Source organism: Puma concolor, chromosome F2 (assembly GCF_028749965.1).
Source record: "Puma concolor isolate L17-30 chromosome F2, mPumCon1.1.hap2, whole genome shotgun sequence".
Taxonomy (NCBI): domain Eukaryota; kingdom Metazoa; phylum Chordata; class Mammalia; order Carnivora; family Felidae; genus Puma; species Puma concolor.
Window position 1 is genome coordinate 56,309,926 of NC_141684.1, and position 24,258 is coordinate 56,334,183.

At 34.0% G+C, this 24,258-nt stretch overlaps 1 protein-coding gene across 2 annotated transcripts in view; it reads right to left on the bottom strand.

The window, feature by feature from the left end:
* ZC2HC1A (zinc finger C2HC-type containing 1A) overlaps positions 1–24,258 on the bottom strand; it is a 50,319-nt gene that overhangs the window by 14,238 nt on the left and 11,823 nt on the right. For both annotated transcript variants that reach the window (XM_086695883.1, XM_025922833.2), the window contains exons 3-7: positions 23,467–23,583; positions 15,957–16,098; positions 14,039–14,187; positions 6,190–6,289; positions 5,460–5,559 (exon numbers count right to left, since the gene is read on the bottom strand). In XM_086695883.1, coding sequence (XP_086552009.1) covers positions 5,460–5,559; positions 6,190–6,289; positions 14,039–14,187; positions 15,957–16,098; positions 23,467–23,583 — 608 coding nt within the window. The remainder of the gene's footprint in view (positions 1–5,459; positions 5,560–6,189; positions 6,290–14,038; positions 14,188–15,956; positions 16,099–23,466; positions 23,584–24,258) is intronic.

Genomic DNA, 24,258 nt, shown 5'->3' on the forward strand with positions numbered 1-24,258 from the left:
TCTGGGGAAAGTAAATTATCTATTAGGTATTTTTAGATTATTCACAAAGTTTGAGCAATATAATTTCAATCTGATACTAATCCATTATGGAACTATCAGCATCAATGTTTTTAGAGTGCTTCTATGCTATTTTTCTTTTAAAGGTTCCAACTGGTGATGTCAATTATATACCCAAGGGCTAAAAGAAATTAAGGCAGAAATAAACTAATCCATTCAGCAGTAGAAATAGTCTTCCTACTGCTAAGGAAAACAGAAGATGATATTTTGAAGTCAACTAAGCGCACATACATAGCATACATCTAGTGCAGACTAAGCAACCTGATACACATAACATACGGTTTCAATCCCACATGAAATTCAAGGATATGCCATTAAATTGGCACTTAGATTTCATCAGAGTCAACATGAAAGTATATTTTCAATTTCTCACTGTTCTTTCAATACAAGCACACAAATGTGCTGGGTTAGTAAAAGTTAAAAAATCCTTTGGTTCCATGGACCTCTAATCAATGGTCAAAGTTTCCAGATATTCCACATGACCAAAAAAAAAAAAAAAGTTCTAACTTTGGGAATAAAGAATCCTTAAAATCCATACTTTCAAATTATAAATGTCTAATCCCTATGATAATTTACTTATTCTAAAATACAGAATGGCAAACTTTTCCTATGAAGGGCCAACCAGTAAGTATTCTAGGCCTTATGGGCTATGCTATCTTTGTCACAAATACTATCTGCACTACTGTAGCATAAAAGTAGCCACAGACAATACAATACATAATACATGGTGTGGCCATGTTCCAATAAAACAGTTGTGGGCAAGATTTGGCTCTCAGGCCATAGTTCAAGAAGACTACCTGATCTAAAATATAAAAACTCCATATATAGAGGATGCCAGTATTTTAAGATTTTGAAAATGTAAATGAAAAGCAGATCTCAGTGATGATTTTTAAAGTTTTACCATATATGAAAGGGTTACGATGGGTATCACTACATTACTTATAATCCCAGACAAGTATACATTACTTTTTGCCAAGCTAATAACACATTTCTATAGATACTAAACTGTAATTTTGACTGGGACTTTTTAATTTAAAATTACTATCTGTAGTTGCATACAACTGCCACAATATAAGGAGTTTACCTAAAAAGGAATAATACTTTTGCAATTTTTCATAATATTCATAGCTGAGTATGAATTCCCATCTTAAGAAATATTTGGCAATGATATCAACCTACTGAAATAGGTTTTAATTTGAAATAAATATTAACCTTGAGAAGGTCCTGGTTTATTGTTGATACCATGAGAGCAAATTACTCAGGAAATATGTAAAACACTCAGTCTTTTAACACTATAGCAAGCAGAGTAGGTATAATAAAAAGGTGACTTCTTAAAGAATATTGGGAAAAATTAACAGTTTGTATTTTGTGTCTGTGTAGACTCCCAAAGTTATGATGTTCTGAGGCACTCCAAGTTTTTAAGTGTGTTATACTTCTATTTTTGACCCTAAACTCATCAAATCCTATATACAGGGCAAAGTTAGTTTCCCTAAACCAATAGCCTCAATCACTGTTGTCCATATAAGAAGCCAAACTCTGCAATTCTGGTTTTTTAAGGCATTTCTAGTTCAGTAATAAATGACAATGAAATTCATAAAAATTTACAGTGTTCCACACAAAATCAATTCACACATATCAAAAGTTTGGCTTATGAGAAAGGCCTATTTCCACTTCTACAAAAATGTACTTAAAATTTAGATATCGGTTTCTTACTTTTATCAATATAATTAAAGGAAACCAAATTCAATTTATTAAAAAATGCTCCTTAAATGCATTCCATTGCTCTAGTTTCACTACATGTATAATAGCCTATCTCCAAAGTAAATGTCTGTTTTTCATAGTAACTGAAAAGAAGTTAAGTCTTTGATATTTATTATTTTACCTATTGAAAATTATCGGCTAAAATATCCACTTAAGCTGGTAATTAGCCATTATGAAAGCACAAACCTCAAGGCATGACTGTACATTCTGTGACACAATTCAAATGTGGCAGTATTTATTTAAAAGCTTTGCATTTCATCATACTTCTAAAATTTCCTGGGATTAAAGATAATCATCTTTTACAATAAAGGAACATTTTTCCATTGAGAATAGTTTTTGCTTTAAAAAAAATCTGATAAAATCAGCTGACCCACAGATTATCTAGAAATTACCAAATATATGAGAATTTTTCCAAGATAAAATTTTTCTGTAGTATGAGTCCAATATCCGCTAAATATTACACATCACTGTTATACATGATTAAAGCTGGTAGCAATCAAGATTATATACACAAGGCATTATTTAAACAATCCCAAGCTACGGAAATGATTGTTTCATTAACCTCAGAAGGTGCTCAATTTCTTGAACATCGTAGCTAACCAAATGTCTTAATTCTACCTTTACTCAATCCTGAATCATCTTTGTCAATGGAAATAATGATTGCCATACAAACTTCAAGTAATATCCTACCACTATCAGGACCATGGTTCTATGCTGTGCCAATAGGTTAACAAATAAGGGATTTAACTTATTATTTCATTTTTTGTTTCATTCATTCACCAAAAATTTATTATGTGCCTCTATGCCAGGCATTAAACTACATTTTATAGTTACATTTGTAAGCAAGACAGACAGACAGACACATGAGCTTTGGCCAGAGAGCTTACGATCTAGCAAAGGAAAAGTATAAATCAACATAATCAATAAATAACAATACACTCAATAATTAAAAAAAAAAATGAACTCTGACACTAAACAGGTAGCAATGAATGGTTCTACTTAATATAGTAATATAGTAATGTTCCAGTTAATATGGTAACATACTGGCCACAAGCAAACACCAAAGCTCTCTGGCAGTAGTTGGAAACATTCTGCTAACATGTAAGGACTATATATAAAATGGACAACTGACATTTACACAGTTATGTTTGACAGTTTAATACCATGTGAGACAACCAGACATTTTAAATCTTCATGGCATTGTAAGCAGTGCATAATTTATAAAATTACTGTGCTCAAAGTCTTTGCTAATTGTTAGTAAAAACAAATTTTCTCCTCAGGATTATATAAATGTTGGTCAGAGTTTCTTAGATCAGTTGAGTGAGACAGAGGAGATATGCACAAAGTTATATGGCTATTCAGCGGCAAAGTAGGATCTAGAAGCCTAACTTTCTAATCCAAAGGCAGTGCCCCTTTTCATTACACCTGCCAGTTTAACATGCCCTATTAAGAATACAGGGTAAGGGGGCGCCTGGGTGGCGCAGTTGGTTAAGCGTCCGACTTCAGCCAGGTCACGATTTCGCGTTCTGTGAGTTCGAGCCCCGCGTCAGGCTCTGGGCTGATGGCTCAGAGCCTGGAGCTTGTTTCCGATTCTGTGTCTCCCTCTCTCTCTGCCCCTCCCCCGTTCATGCTCTGTCTCTCTCTGTCCCAAAAATAAATAAACGTTGAAAAAAAAAATTTAAAAAAAATAAAAATAAAAAAAAAAAAAGAATACAGGGTAGGGTGTCAGGACAACTTAATATTGCCAACAGATAAAATTACTAGTAGGAGAGGAAAGGCAGTAAAAAAATATGAGCTTTTAATTCATGAACAACTGTAAATGAAACTATAACACAACATGGAAGGCAGTTCTGTGATATGGTAAAAAAAGCTTTGTAAAAGTTAAAGTGCATATATTACTGTCTACACTTTAATTAAAAATTATCTGAGTCAATTCAATAGAGAAACTAAAAAAATATCATAAAATCGTTTTTTACAACCAAACTTCCTACTTTTTAACCACCTGTTCTGATAACCTCTTTCTTAAGAATAGCCTGTGTCTTCTTTATGGAAGCACAATAAAAAGAAAAAAAACATGTAACTAATCAGATCTTGTTAGCTGACTTTTTCTTTTTCTACAATGATACTTACATTAACTTAATTTAGATTTTGTGCTTTCTATGTAGTCCAAATTAGGGAGTTGGAGGGAGATAGTTACTCTTACTTTATAGATAACTCTCTATATATTTCCTACATTAAAAACAAAAATGATAACCCATATCTGAAAATATCTGAAAATATGTGTGCTATATTTCCTAAAGCAACTTTATTAGTATCTGTATAGACATAAGCTCTCATTCTTATTTTTTTTTGAAATTTTTTAATGTTTATTTATTTTTGAGAGAGAGAGAGAGAGAAACAGAATGTGAGTGAGGCAGGCAGGGGCAGAGAGAAAGACACAGAATCTGAAGCAGGCTCCAGGCTCTGAGCTGTCAGCACAGAGCTCAACGTGGGGATCGAACTCACGAACTGTGAGATCATGACCTGAGCCAAAGTCGGAGAATTCACGAACTGAGCCACCCAGCTGCCCATAAGCTCTCATTCTAATGATCACATGGTAACCCTTAATTTTCTGATTTATCAAAATGAGAGAGAAAAAGAGTTTCTACTGAGATAGGAGGATGTTTAAAATCTGTGGTGTTACAAACAAAATTTTCCCATATTAACATAAAATAATTGTGGAAAGCTTAATTATACTACTTTCTTAAAACCCATGTATATAAGACTGTAGAAAGATAAAAAGTATTTAACAAGTCTACTAAATAGAAAATAATCATCCACTGTTAATATTTCAGCATATTTTGTCTACATGCATTTTTATAGCTTCTATCACAGTATACATGGAGTTTATATCCTACATTCCTTTCCTATAATAATAGAATCATCTCCTTAAAATTTATATACAGTTTATGGTGGTATAATATCCCTGTGTAGATTTTCATAATTTTCTATTCAAACAAAAGCTAGAAACTTAGGTGGTTTGATTTTATTTTTTTACGTTGTAATAAAACCATATGAAAAGAAACTAATGTTTACAGCCAAAGAGACTCCAATTGGTATCTTGCTTCCGACTCTTAATAGCTGTGTGGCTTCAAGCAAATTACTTTGCTTCTCCGATCCCCTCATCCTATGATGGTGGGGTGGTTTTAATAAAAATATGTGAAAAATGTCTAGCACAGTGCCTGATACGTAATTTTTAATAAAAAATGGTTATTACAAAAATCTTCTGTATTTCAAATGATTTCCTTAGACTAGATTCCCAGAAGTAAAATTATTCAACTGAATATATGAATGTGTTTTGGGCTCTTGATACATGCTACTAGATTTTTTTGCAAAATGGTAATCCTAATTTAGACACTGAACAGTAGTGTATGTGCCCCTGAACAGCAATATATTAAAAGACAAATGAAATTTGGAAAGAAAATCAAGGTTAATAAAAAGGCCAATTATCTAAACATAAAACTTTGGCATCACTTACATACATACATACATACACACACACGTACACATATACATACACATATGTATACATGTATATGTATATATCCACATACACACACACACACATGTATCACTAATCAATTAAATTCAAACTGACTTACCCTACATGAGGAGCTGCTATCCCTTTATGGGAGGGAGATAAGGTCTGAAGTTTGCTTCCCAAAGAGCTGCTAACTGAGGACGCTTTACCTGAAGGCACACCTTATAATAAAAAAGGTATTAGTTTTAACAACAGACTGAAAGAGAAAAATCACATAAAACAGAGAATCTGACAAGGAAAACGATGCTTTAGTCACGATGAATCTTTGTGGCAATAAATCAAAACAAGTTATCAACTAATGGGTTTTTTTAATGAAATTTCCAGAGAACAACATATAACATCCTTCGTTTAAAATTTCCATATTCCTTTATTACAATTTATGTATAAATAAAGGTACACTTCAGTTAATCAATATCTTCTTCAAACCATTAAACGTGTCTATTAGGACAACTGTCAAGTTTAGAGCAGTACATATAGAAATGAGTGGAAAATGCTGTGGTTAAAGAATCAAGAAAAGAACTTGGTTGATCAGACAGGTTGACTCTGACAGGTTATGTATCAGTAAAAATATCAAGGACAGACATTTAAGGTGGGGAAAAAAAGTACTATAAAATATCCTAAGTAGAAGTTATTGAAAATTACTTTACTTTTACCCACAAAGAATTATTTATCCTCCACATCTCTTCCAAATTATAAATCTATTTTAATAATCCAAAACAGAACACTCTCTTAATTTCCATCTTTACTCTCTACCCACCAAAAAAGCCAAATTATTTTATGGAGCTCATTACCTACAACAGTTTTGCTAGTGCCACTTGGTTGTGGTAATCGTGAAGATCCTGATGGTGCAGTTCCAGGAGAATTTGACTTTTTAAGTGCAGGCGGCTTATACTAAAATAATGAAAAAATATTTTATCAACATCACTTTTTGATTATGGATTGTAAACTAGCATTTCAAAAGCTCCCATACCCTGAAATGAGCAATTTTTTATTAGGTACTGAATTACTCAAATTGAGAGAGTATAGATTAAAATACATCATCTCAGAGAGAGGTTTCCCAAAATACATTCGCTCTCAAAACTAGTATACTAAAAGTTTGGCTCAGATATTGCACTGCTAAAATAAACTAAGAATAGCTTTACTCAGTTCACAGGGGGAAAAAAGGTCAAATGGAAAAAATTTCTTCAATGTTAAGATTTTAAATGCCAAATATTAATAGAAAAAGAAACACCCAATGATGCTCACTTAGTAGTGCAGATTTAAAAGTCAAAATTTTTACATATTCCTGAGCATGGTTTTATATTTCACATACATAATCCAGCCATATTTTCAACGTTTATTTATTTTTGGGACACAGAGAGACAGAGCATGAACGGGGGAGGGGCAGAGAGAGAGGGAGACACAGAATCGGAAACAGGCTTCAGGCTCTGAGCCATCAGCCCAGAGCCTGACGCGGGGCTCGAACTCACAGACGGCGAGATCGTGACCTGGTTGAAGTCGGACGCTTAACCGACTGCGCCACCCAGGCGCCCCTCCAGCCATATTTTCTACTGATAATAATTCATAAGATTACAAATAAGTTTGGATAAGTTTTAACAATAGCTGCCTTATGGATTTCCTGAATGCAAAGAGGAAGAGCTAATTTTGGCTTCACTATCCTCACCAGATGTTAGATGAATAGAATATAGGTTGAGAAAAGATAGAGTATTTATTTTTTCTCCACTCTCTAGAGAGATATCATTAATTTTAGGCCATGGAGCCTGCTTTGGATTCTGTGTCTCCCTCTCTCTCTCTGCCCCTTCCCTGCTCTCTCTCTCTCTCTCTCTCTCTCTCAGAAAATGAATAAAACATTAAAAAAAATTTAAAAATAAAATAAAATAAAAATAAAAATAAAGTATCTTATTGATCACCTGCTCCAATATAATGAAATGAACTTTCCCACAGTAACACTCCAACATAATCACAGAACAGGAATTAAGACTCATGCCATTCAGTTCTAGCCCTTCAACTATAAAGTGCTTACTATACTTGAGATTTAGCCCAACGCATATTTAGACTGCTTAGGACTTCATGTGAAAGCTGGTTTTAAACCTAATTTTCAAAAATCAAATCATATTTTATAACCAATAATCAGTATGAAAGTTAAGAAGCACTACTACTAAAAATTGCTAGCTAAACATAAATTTTAAAGTCAAACATTACACCCATCAAAATTTAGTATGTGACCTTTTAATGAAAATAAATCTTGATGAAAGGGTCTCTCTTCCCCCTCCCCCCACACACACATTCCATGCACATCTGGCACTACTATGCAAGAGATTAAACTTTTTTAAGCACTTGACACTTAGAAAACCTTCAATAACTTTCAAATGAACAAATGACTAAGATCCTTTGGAGATAAGCCATATAAAGATACGGTTTCTCTCAAAACCCAAGAGGTGTTTCCAGTATTTAAAAGGGCATCTGATTAGTATCGGTCTCTCCCACTAAAATACCAATGAAGGCATTAGGAAAGATTTTAAAGCTAACAACAATATGGAAAACAAGCCCTAACAAAGACCTGTTAAAATATGAGGCATGTCTACTAAAAATAGGCTCAGTAAAACTGGATTAAGAAACAGGACTGGTGAGCCACTCATATTCTGTGAGCTACCAAAAAAAAAAAATAAATAACAAAACAATTAGCATAGACAAAGGGAACTGGTACAGCATATTACATACAGAGAAGTCAAATCTTTAGGCTGGGCACGGGTGGGAAGAGCTCTGGTACCATTACATACTGAGGAGTAAATATTTTTATGTACATATTAGAAATTAACTTAATGGTGTACAACTAGAAAATAAATTTATTTCAAAAGGTGCTCTGTTTTTCCCCTCTCTATATTAGGCCTCCTATTGTTTTACCCAATTTTTTTGTCAAGGTTTCCTGAGATATCTAGAACGTAGACTAATCTCATCTATCTCCTATAATATTTCCTTTTACTTTTGACCAGAACTAGTCAGGTTTGTTTCTTTACTGAATCCTCATACTACTCTGAATGCACGTTTAAACCATATTCGCCTGCCTCTCAGTAACTTGCTGTTCCCCTGACCTAGATAATCTGACTCCTTCCTTACTGAGCTGTATTTCCTTTGTTCTACAGCTAGCTGAAATTCTACTGGTATAATAAAGGTTTTCGGGATGACTCTAGCTATCAACCATTTTATACAAATCCATTTCAGTCATCAGAAAAACAAACAAAAAAAACCAAAATCACACTATTTTTATAGTTATATTTAATACATATTTTTCTCATTCATTAAATATGCATTTGTTAGTTTATTATTTCATGTGTTTTTATATGGTCACAAATCTAATAAATTTCCTTAGTGAAATATTTATGTTTACAAAGACTTTTTCTTGAAATTGGAAAGAGCTTAAAGAACATAGAGGGCATTCATTTTTAATAACATAGTAGAAGGCACTATTTGGATTGACCTTTCAACTAAAAAGTAAAAATACTCAGGAAAGTATTAAAAAAAAACACTTTATAAGCACAGAATGACAGAAAGAAAAAAATAAAGTGGTAGGCCAACACCATTTGAGATTATAACAAGTCTGGCCATCACATGGATTTGCTGTATAAATCTGCATTACTAGGTGGTCAGGCAAACTAAAGCCAATAATTTAAAAGTGCCTTCACAGTGGCAGTACTCTTAGATACCTGGAAGAAACAAATAAAAAGGCTCTTCACATGAATAATTCTCATGAATAATTTTTTAAGGGCAATAAGCACCAAATGATCAATAATAATTATGTATATAATGATATAAGAAATCATAAATGAAAAAAAGAACATATCCATAAAAATCAAATGATATCACAATTATATACATAATAGAAAACAATTATGTTTACTACACTTAAATAAAAGACAACTCTGAAATACAGAGAGGGAATTGGAAATAATCAAAATAACATAGGAAATTAGAAAAATAATCAAATACAAATCAAACAATCAAATTAAAAAAATAATAACAGATTACAAACTCAATGGTGGGGGCGTAAAACATATGTTTAACTCTCCTATAGATAATAATTTTTTAAAAAGTATCTTAAAAAAAATAAGATGCTAAGAAACTGGAAACCATCCAAAAGTAATTCTAGAAAACTGGTAACTGTGTATTCTAGGTTTAACTGCAGGAAAGGGAAAGGAACAGGGAAGGGAAAGGGGGCGGCAATGAAAGAAAAGGGAAAAGGAAAGAGAAAAGCATGACCCATATTTATTTGGCAAAAACAGTCAACAAAAATGGACTTAAATGGGCACAGGTGTATTAGATTTAGAAGCTAAAAAGACCTTCAAAACATTTACTTACAAATACGTTCAAAAAGTAAAGGAATACATACACAAGAATTAAAGGAAAATATGGTAATAGTGAATGAACGCACAGAGAATCTCAACAAAGAAATGATGGCAAAATCGGGCATTTTTTCAGATATCCAAAACCAGAAAATTCCCTTCTAGTATATCTGCACTCTTGGAAGGCTCAAGAAGCTTCTTCAGGTTGAAAGAAAATAACATTATATGGTGACTGAGATTACAAGAAATCTGAAAATGATAATATATGAGTAAGTAGTATGTAAGTTAAATACAATATGTATATGAGGCGGCAGCAGAAGAAAAAAAGTATATGCATGTGTGTATAAATATTCATGTGTGTATACGTATATAAATGACTATATATTTACTTTATTCTCCTAATTTCTTTAAAAGACAGATGACTTTTAAAGGTGTAAGTAGAACACTGTAATACAGCACATATCAGGAATATCGATCGGTTTATAAGGCTATAGAGTTACATATATATAACAATAAATTAAGACTGGTAAGAGATATATGGAAATATCCACAGATATGGATAAGTTAAAGATGCATTTTGTTATTCCCAGAGTAACCATTTAAAAAAAAATATGATGATTTATAGCTTAAAAACCAATAGGGAAAATAAAATGTCTTTCACTAAGACAAAAGAGGCAAGGAAGAAGTACCAGAAAAATTTAATAAAGGGGGGGCACCTGGGTGGCTCCGTGGGTTAAGCGTCTGACTCGGTTTTGGCTCAGGTAATGATCTCACACTTTGTGGGTCTGAGCCTTGCACCAGGCTTTGAACTGACGGCATGGAGCCTGCTTGGGATTCTCTCTCCCCCTGCTCTCTTTCTGTACCTCCCCTGCTGGGACTCTCTGTCTCTCTCTTGCCAAATAAATAAATAAACTTTAAAAAATATTTTTAAAAAGACAAAAATAGAAAACAGACAGCAACATGGACTATTCACCACAAACATCAATAATTATATTGAGTGTAAATGCCTAAATACTTCGACAGTTTGAAGCTGCCAGATTCGAAATACTTGAACCAAAAACTGGCAAATTAGTAATACTGAAAAAGTCACAATCACAGTTGAAGACTGTAGAAACATTCACCAAAAAGACCATATGCTAGGCAATAAAACAAATCTCAATAAGATGAAAATCTTACCAAGTATGTTCTCAGACCATAAAATTATTAAGTAAACAACAACAACAACAACAACAAACTAGCAATAAACATCTAGAGGAACACCAAGATCTGGAAGTTAATGACTCCCATTTGGATAAACTATGAGTAAAAGAAGAAATTACACCTATAGGCATTATTGCATTGAATGCTCTTGATAACTGTTATGAGGTAGGTACATATTATCCCCATTTTATAGATGCAAATGTGAGAGAAACCAATCTACCCAAATCAGGGTAGATTTTACAGCATGTAGGGAACTAAGTCGGTTGAGATGGATGGAAGGTTTGGATTATGGAGGGTGGGAAAGATCAGGCACAGTGCCTGATCAGGCACCTAGGTGGCTCAGTCAGTTAAGCATCTCATGGTTTGTGAGTTAGAGCCCCGCATCAGGTTCTGTGCTGACAGCTCAGAGCCTGGAGTCTGCTTCAGATTCTGAGTCTCCCTCTCTCTCTCTCTCTCTGCTCCCTCCCCTCCCCTGCTCACGCTCTGCCTCTCTCTCAAAAATAAACATTATAAATACATAAATAAATAAAATGTCATGAATTTGCTAGAATTTGCTAAAATTCCTAATGAAGAAGAATGATGGAAAATTAAACGAAAAGACTGTTTTTACCTATTAGAAATAAATCTTCATTGTATTTTTATCATTATTTTGATCAGAGCTGGGTCAAAAAGTGGGCTGTAATTGGGCCAGATTATAGTTACTAAATATGATAGGGATTCATTTTAAGCATCTTTAGGAAAAGTATTCTATTTAGTTTACTAATGTAGACCAGGTACTTGGTAAAGTGTCTAATTCAGAGAGGGTACTCAATAAAAATTTCTTGAATAAATAAAGATGAGAAAATATGGACTTACACTGAAATGACTATATAGGACTGGGCATAGAATCAGAATTGATACACTTTAAGTGAGAACTATCAGCTACCTGGATTTTACACTTGTAATCATTGCCTCCAAGTTGTTGGAACACACACATTCTATTCTATTTCCTTTACTGATTATTATGACTAAAGAAAAAAAATCATATTAATGATCTTAACTGTCTTAAGTTGGGGCGCCTGGGTGGCGCAGTCGGTTAAGCGTCTGACTTCAGCCAGGTCATGATCTCGCGGTCCGTGAGTTCGAGCCCCGCGTCAGGCTCTGGGCTGATGGCTCAGAGCCTGGAGCCTGTTTCCGATTCTGTGTCTCCCTCTCTCTCTGCCCCTCCCCTGTTCATGCTCTGTCTCTCTCTGTCCCAAAAATAAATAAACGTTGAAAAAAAAAAAATTTTTAACTGTCTTAAGTCAAAGATAAATGTTGTTTGACATCTGTTTTGGAAATTCTTCAAAATGAGTTTTATTCACTGTTCTTTCCTCACAATGATGATAATAATAATGAAATGTTCTATTCTCAATAATATTAACAGAACTTCAATATGGATTTTTCTCAAGAAGGTTCCCCATTGTAATGGCATCCTTTAATCCCATATTTTATTCCTAAGTAACAAACAAAATGAATTTCATGATTATTTACTGCCTATTAGATTTACAGTACTAGCAGGGAGAAGATAAAAGTGAAAATAAAAGATCTGTTTTCTAGGCTGTGAATCAGAACTGCACAGGAAGAACTGTGAGGGTAGCAGATGGAAAGAGAAATTTGAAAGGGAAAAGAAGGGCAAGAAAATAGACTGATATTTTACATACATATTAGAGGAGAGCTACCTATGTTCACATATAAACTAGGAAGACAAATGTGATATTCTGAAAAGAAAACAAATAATTTTTAGAAATTATAGTACATTTTGAGAGAATCTTGTATTTATTTTCCCTCAAGTAGGCTCTATGCCCAGAGCAGAGCCCAACATGGAGCTTGAACTTATGACCCTAAGACCAAGACTCAAGCCATGATCAAGAGTTGAATGCCCAACCAACTGAGCCACCCAGGTGCCCCAAGAGAAATCTTAGAGGAAGATTTAAATAAATGTAGGAGTAGTTTATATATTTAAATAGAAGCAGCATTTGGATAGGGTATAAAAAGGGTTACTGATATTTTTGTGATTATTTTTTTTTTTTTTAAATTTTTTTTTTTTTCAACGTTTATTTATTTTTGGGACAGAGAGAGACAGAGCATGAACGGGGGAGGGGCAGAGAGAGAGGGAGACACAGAATCGGAAACAGGCTCCAGGCTCTGAGCCATCAGCCCAGAGCCTGACGCGGGGCTCGAACTCACGGACCGCGAGATCGTGACCTGGCTGAAGTCGGACGCTTAACCGACTGCGCCACCCAGGCGCCCCTATTTTTGTGATTATTATAGCTGATGTGCTTTCTACTTTCTTGCCAGTGATACTGAGAAAAGTAAGTGAAATGGTTCAAAATTAATTAATAGACTTTTCAGTTCCAAACCAAATGCTCATGTTTTTAGGCATAAAGATATAGTAAAAAATAAATAAACTGTATATAAAAGCTTTGTGAAAAATGAAGTTTGCTTAAAAGTATGACATTATCAAAGTTTTTGTGTCATAATATGCTTAATGGAAAACAACAGTGCTGTACAAATTTCATATAACAAAATCCTTTCATGGTTTATGGCTCTAGAGGTGCTTTCACATACACCATTTCATTTGCTTCTCACAAAAATCAGGTAGATTACTTCACAGACGAAGAAAAAAGGCTCTTATGTACTTGCCTGAAAGTTCAGAAATAGCAGTTGGTCTTGACCCCAGGATTTCACTCTCTCATGTGTATGGTCACATATAACATGGAAACATTCAGTACTCACATAATTTTCAAATGTGTATTTTTACTGCCATTTTCTCACTCTTCTAACCCCACTAGGTTCCTCTGAATCTCCTTCACCTACCTTTTAACTAGTTTTCTTACTTTTTCCTAATACCTTTATCAACCTGTGTATTTTCAAATCTCTATAAGCTCAAGTCCATTTAAAATTAATAATTTTAATTACTTGTTATCAATTAAACACTCAAATTTCTTACTAAGTCCCTGAACAGTAATAAAACATTTTAGCAGGTGAGAAAATTATAGCCAAATGTTCTGTAAAGCATATGCAAAAAACTGTAAAACTGAGTCATTTTCTCATTTGTAGAAATAATTGAACATTTCACCTGTGTCCGAGAAGTTGCCTTTCCTTTGGTATCAGTAGAAAATTTGCCTTTGTTACTAATACGTGCTGCCTGTTCTTTACAGAAATTAATATGTCTATCAGCTGCATTTTCATTAAACCTCCTTTGGCAATATGGACACTGAATATAATCTAAAACAGAAAAAAGAAACAAAATAACATAATTCTTAAGTGAAACATAAGGAATTATAAGTTTTTTGTGGACAGTAATTCAATATGTGTAACAAAAGCAATAATATTTGATACACAAAACTTGTTAATCTCCTTATAACCACCCAACCTGACCACTAAACTTGGTAAAGACATTTAAGAAAAAAGTCTGCTAGCATATGGTAAATTCTGATTTTCTCCCAGCTTAGAATCTTATTTGAGGGGAACAATACCCAAAACATAAATCCTTAGTACAAAAGAATGAATAAGTAGAGGAAAAATAGGATTTCTTCTTTGTCTTTATAATATATCATATGTTTCCACAATATATACATATTTTTATACTGGAGACTAAGTTATTAAGTAGTAATAACATATTACATTAAAAATAAATTTTAAAATTTGAGCTCATCTGTTAAAATTTTTCATTTTAATTAGAGTAAAACTGTTAGGCGCCTGGGTAGCTCAGTTGGTTGAGTGTCCAACTCTTGATTTTGGCTCAGGTCATCCCAAGGTCGTGGGATTGAGCTTGAGATTCGCTCTCTCTCCCCACCTCTGCCCTTCTTCCTTGTTAGCACTTTCTCTCACTAAAAATAATAATAAATAATGATAATAATAGGACAAAACTGTCAAGAAATAGTTGACTTTATACAGTTTTATTTTCTCTTCGAAGTTCCAACAGATAAGATAAAAATATACCTCATTACGATACGATCTGGCCCTTTATAGAAATAGTTTGTTAACCTCTTCACTACAATAAAACGTTAAAAACAATCATATCTAGGTTTTCTACCGGACTCCTTTTAAAAAATATATATATATTATTGAAGTATAGCTGACATACAATGTTACATTAGTTTCAGGTGTACAACACAGTGATTCCATAATTCTGTACGTTACTCAATTCACACCACAGTAAGTGTAATTACCATCTGTCAGCATACAATGTAATTACAATATTATTGACTCTATTTCCCTATGCTGCACTTTTCATCTCCCCGACTTATTTTATAAGACTTTTCTTTACTGAGAAATAAATCTCAATCACAATACTAACACAATTTAATGCAGCTAACTTGTTATATTAAAATAACTACCTCTTCAGACTACTCTAATAGTCAATGTCCAAGTGTCAATTGTGTTATTTTAAATCTTTCAATATCTCAGTATCTTATATGAGGTTGCCAGCATCTTACCTTGCTTTTGGTAACAACAGATAAGCAACTTTTATCTACCTAATGAAGAAAGTATAATAATACATGAAATTAAGGCATAATTTAGGTAAATGAATTTTTATAGTGGTTTCCCTACATAAACATGTACCTCTTAGAAACAACAGTATGTTTTTTTTCCTTCCCAGATAAGAAGATACCAAAGGCATCAGGCAACAAAACAATCTGAATCTTATCAAATGACTACATTTCAATTGATAGTGAGCATCTTCAAATATTTCCTGGTATATTAACATTTGAAAGTGACTATAATAATGTTTCAAATGATATTATAATGCTTTATGTTTAAATAACAGTATTGAAATAAAAAGATAATGAATTTCTATGTTCAACACTGATGTGTCTTTATAAGCCTAAATGTCTGAAAAAATCAGCATTATTTTATAGTTAAACTTTTAAAGATCATGCTTCATCAAGTTCCATAATTATAAATTAACTTTAATAACAATTTAAATTTATAAAAATTCGATCAGTATTTCCTCTCCATATGAACATTTCTGTCAACAATATTCCACATACCAGGATCATAAGAAGGTGGAGGAGGAGGAGGAAGTTTTCCACCCTCTTTAAGTGCCTGATCAAGGCCTTTAGCTGCTCTTATGGTGGCAATGAATTCTTCATGTTTTCTTCTCCAATTAGATGGTTTCTTTGGTGGTTCAGGCTATACAGAAATAAAGAAAAACCCATTTCAAAACATTTTTTTTATTAGTTGAGGGGCGCCTGGATGGGTCAGTTGGTTAAGCATTAATTTTGATTTTGACTCCGGTCATGATCTCAGGGTAGTGAGATGTAGCCCTGCATTGGGCTATGTGCTGAGCATGGGGCCACTTTGGAATTCTCTCTCCCTCTCTCCCTGTCCCTCCCCAACTCGCATTCACACACACACCCTCACTCTTAAAATAAGTAAACATTAAAAAAAAATAATAAAAAATAAAAAATAACTGAAATAAAACTTGAGGAAATGCTATGTTATTTTAAATGTTCTCTTATTAGAAGTCCTTAAGTGACTTTCTCCCCAAATTTATAATTTTAAAAATAAACTTCATGTAATTTTATTATATGCGATTTTTAAAATGCAATTGTAATTGTTAAAAACACTGCTAAATTGACTTCTGTAGGTGTTACATCCATTTAAGCTCCACTAACAGGGTAATTTCCCTATTTTCCTATGCTTTCTCCAACAGAGTATGTTATTAAACTTCTATTTTTTTTAACTCACTGGAGAGGTGAAAAATACTTCTCTCTTTGGTTTTAGCTGGCTTTTCTCTTATAAAAAGTGAGTTGAGCATCTTTTCGTATCATTAAGAATCATTTGCACTGCTTTTTTTGTGAACCATTTATGTGCCTAGTCAAATTACCTGTTAGGTTGCTGGTCTTATTTTTAACAATTTCTAATTAACTCTTTATAGGAGACTAGCTTCAGCCCTCCCCTGCAATGTGGCTATCTTATGAGCTTGTCTAAGGCTGTTCTGATATTAGTAATTATTTTTAAAATATAGTTTATTTGTTTCTTTTATGAGTTCCAGATTTGTAGTCATTGTTAGCAAGACCCAACCTCACACTACGGTAAATGGAATTTTCCCATGTTTCCCCGCTGCTCCCCCCCCCCCCCAGAATTTTCATGGTTTTACTTAAAATTTTTAAATCTTTCATTCATTTGGAATTTATCATGAGTTATGGTGTGATGTATGGATTCAACTTTATTTCTTGTTTTTAACATGGCTATGCAGCTGTCTGTCTCAGTATCCTTTATTGACTTTTCTCACCATTGAACTGATAACACTTTTATCATATTCTCTTTTGTATTTGGGTATTTCTGAACTTTCTCTTCTGTTCCACTGTTCTGATTATCCTTGTGTTAGTATCAGTGTTTTAAATGTTAAGACTTTATAATATAATACTAGTTTAATACCTGATAGGATAACCCTACTTTAGGCTGCTTCTTTTTCAATCTTTTCTGGTTATTCTTGTTATGTACATTTTCCCATATGAACTTTAGAATCAGCTTGTCTAACTTTTTTAAACTATATTTTAACTGAAAAAATTAAACACTACATTCATAAACAACTTAAGGAACTTAATACTTAATACCTTTATTTTTTTGAAACTGCCTATCCAAAAACATGAGATATTTGCATTTAAAGAAGTGTTTGTGTTTTTCAGTTTTTTTAAAGTATTCTTTGTGGAAGTCTCATACCTTATAAGGCATAATGTATACCTTATACCTTATACCTATATAATTCCTAGATATTTTTTATTTTGTGTTATTTTTTTATAGAGAGTCTTTTCTTTTTTATGTTTCAAGGGGTTTCTTGACATATGAGACTCAGTAATTTCCGTATATCTCAGAATTCTGTATAATGAGCATTATATCTCATTACTTCACTGGTTTCTCTTACTGTTTATAATCATTTAACAGTTGATTCTCTGGAGTTTTCCAGGCATATCATCTAATAATGCTACTTTTACTTTCTCTTTTCTAATCTCTATACATCTAACATCTAACTGTGTCTGTTATAGCAATTACTATATTGGTTAGAGTTTAATCTTGTTCCTATCTTTAAAGGCCACCTCTAAGTATCTTTCCATATGCATAATGCTGGCACCTGTGCTACAATAGGTTTAGTTGTGTCATATTATTGAAACAGTCAACTATCTCTATTATGTCTTTATTTTTTAAGTCAAGAATATACATTGAATCAGCAAAGTCAAAAGATGGTTCTTTAAAAAGAGTAATAAGCAGGACTAGTAAGGAGAAAAAGAAAACACAAAATACCAAGGAATGGAAAATAGTACACGATAGAGTTCTTATAAACATGAGGAAAAATGAAGATATGTACTATAATGTACCTTATGCTAATAAATTCTACCACATTATATGAACACTATCCTTGACAAACACCACAAAAGGGATACCAGAAGAAACAGGAAATCACAACAGTCTTACATTAATTTTTTTTAATGAATCTATTATTTAAAAACCTCAAGACAACTTCTGGCCCAGATGCCTTTACTGTTGAATTCTTACAGACATTTAAGAAAGAAATAGCATTAGGTGCCTGGGTGGCTCAGCTGGTTGAGTGGCCGGCTCTTGATTTCAGCTCAGGTCATGATCTCACAGTTCATAAGATTGAGCCGAGCTCTGTGCTGTCAGGTTGTCTCTCTCCCTCTCTCTCTATCCCTCCCTGCTCATGCTGTCTCTGTGTCTCTCAAAATAAATAAATAATATTAAAAATAATTAAACAAATAAAAAAGAAAAAGAAATAGCATCAATCTTTTAAAACTCTTTCAAAAAATAAAAAAAAACTAAGAGAACAATTTTCTAATTAGGTTTACAAAAGGAACAAAAATTTGATAGAAAGAAAAATGACAAACTCACTTCTCTCGTGAAGATAGATGCAAAACCTTAACTAAATACAAGCAAATTTAGATACTGGAGATAACTGACCCTTTAAAGTTTCTTATTTAATAGTGAAAGGTCTGAATACAACATTCATCTGCTCCATGAGTATAACTCATCTACTGGTAAGTTTTGGTGCTCTCCTCTACCTTTTTTCTCATATCATCCTTGTGTGGTTTATTATTATTCATCATTGAATGAATTAGGTTTTCCTGGTACAGCTATTTACAAGAGGTTATGCAGAGAAGGAGAGGTCCACAGTCCCTTTCCAGGCTACACAAACCAACAGCTCTCTTCTCCTTTGTAGATACAGATGTAAATAAGGCCTCTCCATGATTACAAGACACACCTCTCATTCTTCTCTAAAACAATATGGGTCCAGGAAGGCTACTGCTGCCAGCCATGGTTCCCTCAGTAACCATACTAACCACTTCAAAAAAAATAGGACCTAGCTCTTTAGAGTGGGCCCCTTACCTTCAGAAAGGGTATTTTATTTTCATTAGTGCTTTTGGAGATCTTCTGACATTGGGCTTCTTCAACTCTGTGCCTCTTCTCCCTACTTCCTCCTTTCTGGCTTTTGTTCAAATTAAGCGAGGCTCATTCCACTTCCTGGCCATCCAGGGTCCTGTGCTCACCCCAGTTCCTGCTTTGGCTATAGTAAACAAGGGATATATACTTCCTGATTAGACTCCTCTCACATAAGGAGTCACCTTTAAGGTGAGGAGACCCTTCACCTTTGAGGTGGCAGGTTCCCATTCTGGGCCATGGGTCCCTCAGCAATTTCCTACACTTCCTCTGTGGGTAGGTTCTCCTGGCATTCAGTTGCTTTGGGCAGCCCTTACAAATATTTTGTAGTCTGTGGATTAGTTTCTCCCAAAATGAAGTTTGTATCTGCTTTACTCCACTCTGCTTATGATTTTGTAGGATTTCCTTGATACAGATAGAGAACTACACTATGATGTTTAAATCTTCTAATACACAGATTTTCAAGGGGGAGGAGTTAAGATGGTTGGACAGCATAGAGACCCTCAGCTTGCCTCATCACTGAAACACAGCTAGGTCAGCACCAAACCATTTTGAACACCTAGGAAACTGATCTGAGGATTAACACAACAATCTGGGTACTTGAGCCACAGAACTCGGCAGGGATGCAGTACAGAGAGGTGAACTGGGGGAGAGAAAAGCCATGGAGGGTTGGGAGCTGTTTTTGCAGAGAACAGAGAAAGAGTAAGGGGGGAGAGTGCAGTGCATCGGGATCATGCAAGAAAAGCATTCCTGCAAAAGTAGCTTAAGAGAAAGAGTGAAAACACTCACAGGAGACTGAACAAGAAATTTGTTCTCCATAACCGCTAATGTGAAGAAAGGAGAGGGTTTCAATACCACCAAGATTCCATAAACAGTGGAGTACAAAGTCTGAAGTTCTGGGACTCAGTGCCTGGCAGAGCTTGGGAGGAAGTAGGGCGAATCCCCAGGAGCAGGAAATGGGGTCTGAGGGATTCATGTGCCACATGGGGAGAAATGGTTCCCCCGCTTGGAGTGCATTTGGTAGAGGCCATATGGCTTTCTCACAGGCAAAGGTCCCAGTGGACCCTGGAGAGTAGCCATGTTTCCTGATATTGGGACAAACATGTCAGAGTGTGGTGAAACCTGGCACTGGCTATGCATTGTGATTTGCCATAATCTCTGAACCTCTGCTGCTGTGCGATCACATGAATGTTTTCTGGGGGCAGGCCGGCACCCAGCCATTGTTCAGCAAGACTCTCTGCCAGAGAGTTGGTGCAAGTCCAAGCAGAGGTCTTTAAAGTGTGGGGTTTTGAAACAAACCCTATCCGAGATAAAACTCCAAAGGGAGGTGCTGCCTGGCGAGTGGACAAGTTGGACACGGACAGGGCAGAGGCAAGGAGTGGATGGAGGCCTGAAACAAGGGGTGCTTGATTGCTGGTTGGTGAAGAGTGCCAAGTTCCTGTGTCAGAGACTAGGGAGCTGGGTAAAGCCATTTCCACTTCTCATGCACACAGGCATCACACTGATCTACCCCAGTAAGCCAAGCAGCACAACCTAGTGGAGAACGGAGCTGTTATACCAAGCCCCTCCCAATTGCACCCCCCCCCCCCAAGCACATCCCCTAGAAGACCAGGACAAGTCCCTCCACTTGCTTAGTGTACAGACTATAGAGGGCTTCATAGTTTCAGTTCTAGGGGAAATGGGATGTAACTTCATTCAGGTTTCATTCTGTTTGCTGGTTCATTTATTCATTTTGTTTCTGTTTTTGTTTAAATTGCCTTTTTTTTTCTTTTTTCTTTTCCTTCCTCTTTCTTGGGTACAGAAAGAGAAAAAATTATTTTTATTTTATTTATTTTTTAAAATATTTTATTCTATTTCATTTTATTCTACTTTATTATATAGTTTTTAAAATTTTTTCTTACCTTTTTTTCTTTTCTTTCCCTTTTTTTCTCTATCCTGTCAAGCTTTTTTCAACAAACAGACCAAAACACACCTAGGATCTAGCTCCCTTTATTTGATTTTTTTGTTTTGTTTTTAATTTTTATTTTTTATTTTATTAATTTTGTTTCTGTCCTCCAAAATAACAAAACAAAGTAATTCACCCCAAAAGAAAGGACAGGAAGAAATGACAGCCAGGGGCTTAATCAACATAGATATAAGCAAGATGTCTGAACTAGTCTGAACTAGAATTCAGAACCACAATAATAAGAATACTAGCTGCAGTTGCAAAAAGCATAGAATCCCTTTCTGCAGAGATAAGAGAATAAAGTTTACTCAGGACTAAATTAAAAATGCTATAACCGAGAAGCAATCTCTAATGGATGCCACAACATCAAGGATGGATGAAGCAGAGCTGCAAATCAGCAATATAAAAGATAAAATTATGGAAAATAAGAAAGCAGGGAAAAAGAGGGAAGCAAAGGTAAAAGATCATGATACAAGACTTAGAGAACTCAGTGACTTATTAAAAAGGAATAACATCCAAATCATAGGACTCCCAGAAGATGAAGAGAGAAAAAGGGGCAGAAGGTTTATATGAGCAAATTATAGCAGAATATTTTCCTAATCTGGGGAAGGACACAGACATCAAAATCCAAGAATCACAGAGAATTCCCATTAGGTTCAACAAAACCCACCATCACCAAGGCATATCAAAGTCAAATTCACAAAATACACAGACAAGGAAAGAATTATGAAAACATCAAGGGAAAAAAAGTCTTAATATACTGATTTTCAAACTTTAACATGAATATGTCTCCCCAAGGATTTTGTTAAAATGCAGATTCTAATTCAGTATGTCTGGGTGGGACCTGAGATTCTGCATTTCTAACATGTTCCCAAATAGTGCTGACATTATTGTTCTATAAACCACAATTTTAAGTACCAAGAAATTAAACTACTTAATGTAAAGCAATGGTTTTTACCTTGCTTTTATCTGAGGCTTAATTTTTCACTGTTAGAACCCTTCTCCTTTAAAAAGAAATAGGATAGCTAACATTTATTGAGACATCATCATGGGTAAACTCAATGTAATCCTCATAAGAACCCCACAAGATAGATACTACCATTACAATCACTTCACAGATAAAGAAAAGTATAGATTAAGTAACCTGTCCAACACAATATGGTAAGTAACAGAGTAAGGGTTAAATCCAGGCAGGCTGCTCTTGAGCCAGCTTTCATTTTTATACCCACTATATTACATTGCCTCCAAAACTTTCAATAAACAATAGATAGTTTAACTATCTTAGCTAATTAAAGCCAATATAATCATATATCTGGAAGACATACTAAGAAAAATTTCAAATAATGGTTTATGTACATTATTCAAATTTCACTATTCTTGACTTAAACAGTCACAGACTGAAAAACAAAGATGGACATTAGATTTTTCTATTGTCAAATAATTTTATTGTAAGATTAATTGCCCCACTGGGCAATGTTTTCCTGTAGCACAAGGAGAAGTCATTATTACTGAAGTAGAACCCATACAATGAGGTACTCAAATTTTTACTATTTCACTGAACTATTTAAAACTATGCCCAACAAAGTATGTATGTGATTTATTGTTAGCAATATAACACATCACAGGTAGCATCAAGGAGAGATTATGAAAGGAGATTCACTGCTCTCAAAGAAAACAAGCTGACAATGGCTATACATGGACAGATGAGTAACTGATCAAACTTCCCCAGAAAGCATAAGATCACAATTACTGACAATCAAAATAATCAGTCTCTATTATACTAAGGTATCTATAAATTATAGCTTTACTTTGGATTATACTACTGATATGACACTTAAACTTATACACAGTACCTAAGTTATGTTTGAAGTAATTAACAATGACTTAAAAAGAATATGTGAAAACTTTTAAATTATTTCCAGCCTACAACTAAGCAATTGGCTTTCCAATGCTATAAAAACCTCAGTGTAATAGGTTTTTAGACAGTAGTTGGTTTCCTCTTTGCAGAAGTTTAAAATAAACAATTTTCTGATCATTTATAAACTGAAAACATGAAACAATTCTCCTTAATTTTCAATCTTAGCACAACAGGTAATTACAATTTTTTTTCAATATATATAGCAGGAAAGTCCATACTATTCAAAAAGCTATGTAATTACCCTAGGTTTAAGAGGCTTTACTGTTGGAATATCAGTTCCTTCAGCTCTTTGTCTGCTTGAATCAAAAGTCTTCCGTTTTTTAGTGGCAGTTTTCTGGCAAATAGGTCCATGTTTTTTCTGTCAAGATGAATAAATGCAATGTATCATTTTCTTTTCTATAGAAGGGAATTCTAAAAAACTTTAAATTGCCATTTGAGACCAATTTAAAAACTGGAAGATGAAATAAAAATAAAACATAAATTAAATAAATAAATAAAACATAAATAAGACATATTTTGCTTTAACTAAAATTGTTAAAAAGTATATATGATGCATGCTGTAAGTTATCTTTCTCAAGAAAGTACAATTACTATATACAAGAGAGTATAGAAAAATACTCTTCCAAAATTTTATTAAGTTATTGAATATTCTAGTTTTTATACTGCTGAGAATAAGGTAATGTAACCAAATTGAAGCTATTGAGTGAAAAAAAAATTTCCCTTCATCACTAAATACATGAAAATAGATACTAGAAAAAGAATGTAAACAGAGACTGGATTAGCGTGAGGATCACAAAAAATTAACAGAATAGTAGTAGCCTGGGCTACTAAAATTATTAACATAACAGTAGTATGTTAATGTAAGTTAACACAAAATGATAGAACACAGTGGTCCGATTTCCTTCACAATCATCTATTTCTTCCCTTTTGGAAATCAAGTTCTCTGCCTTTCTTTACCAAGGATTTTTCTTGAGCTGTCTAGCCTTCCACTTCTATAGTTTTGTTTTTTTAAAAAAATACAGCTGGCAGCTCA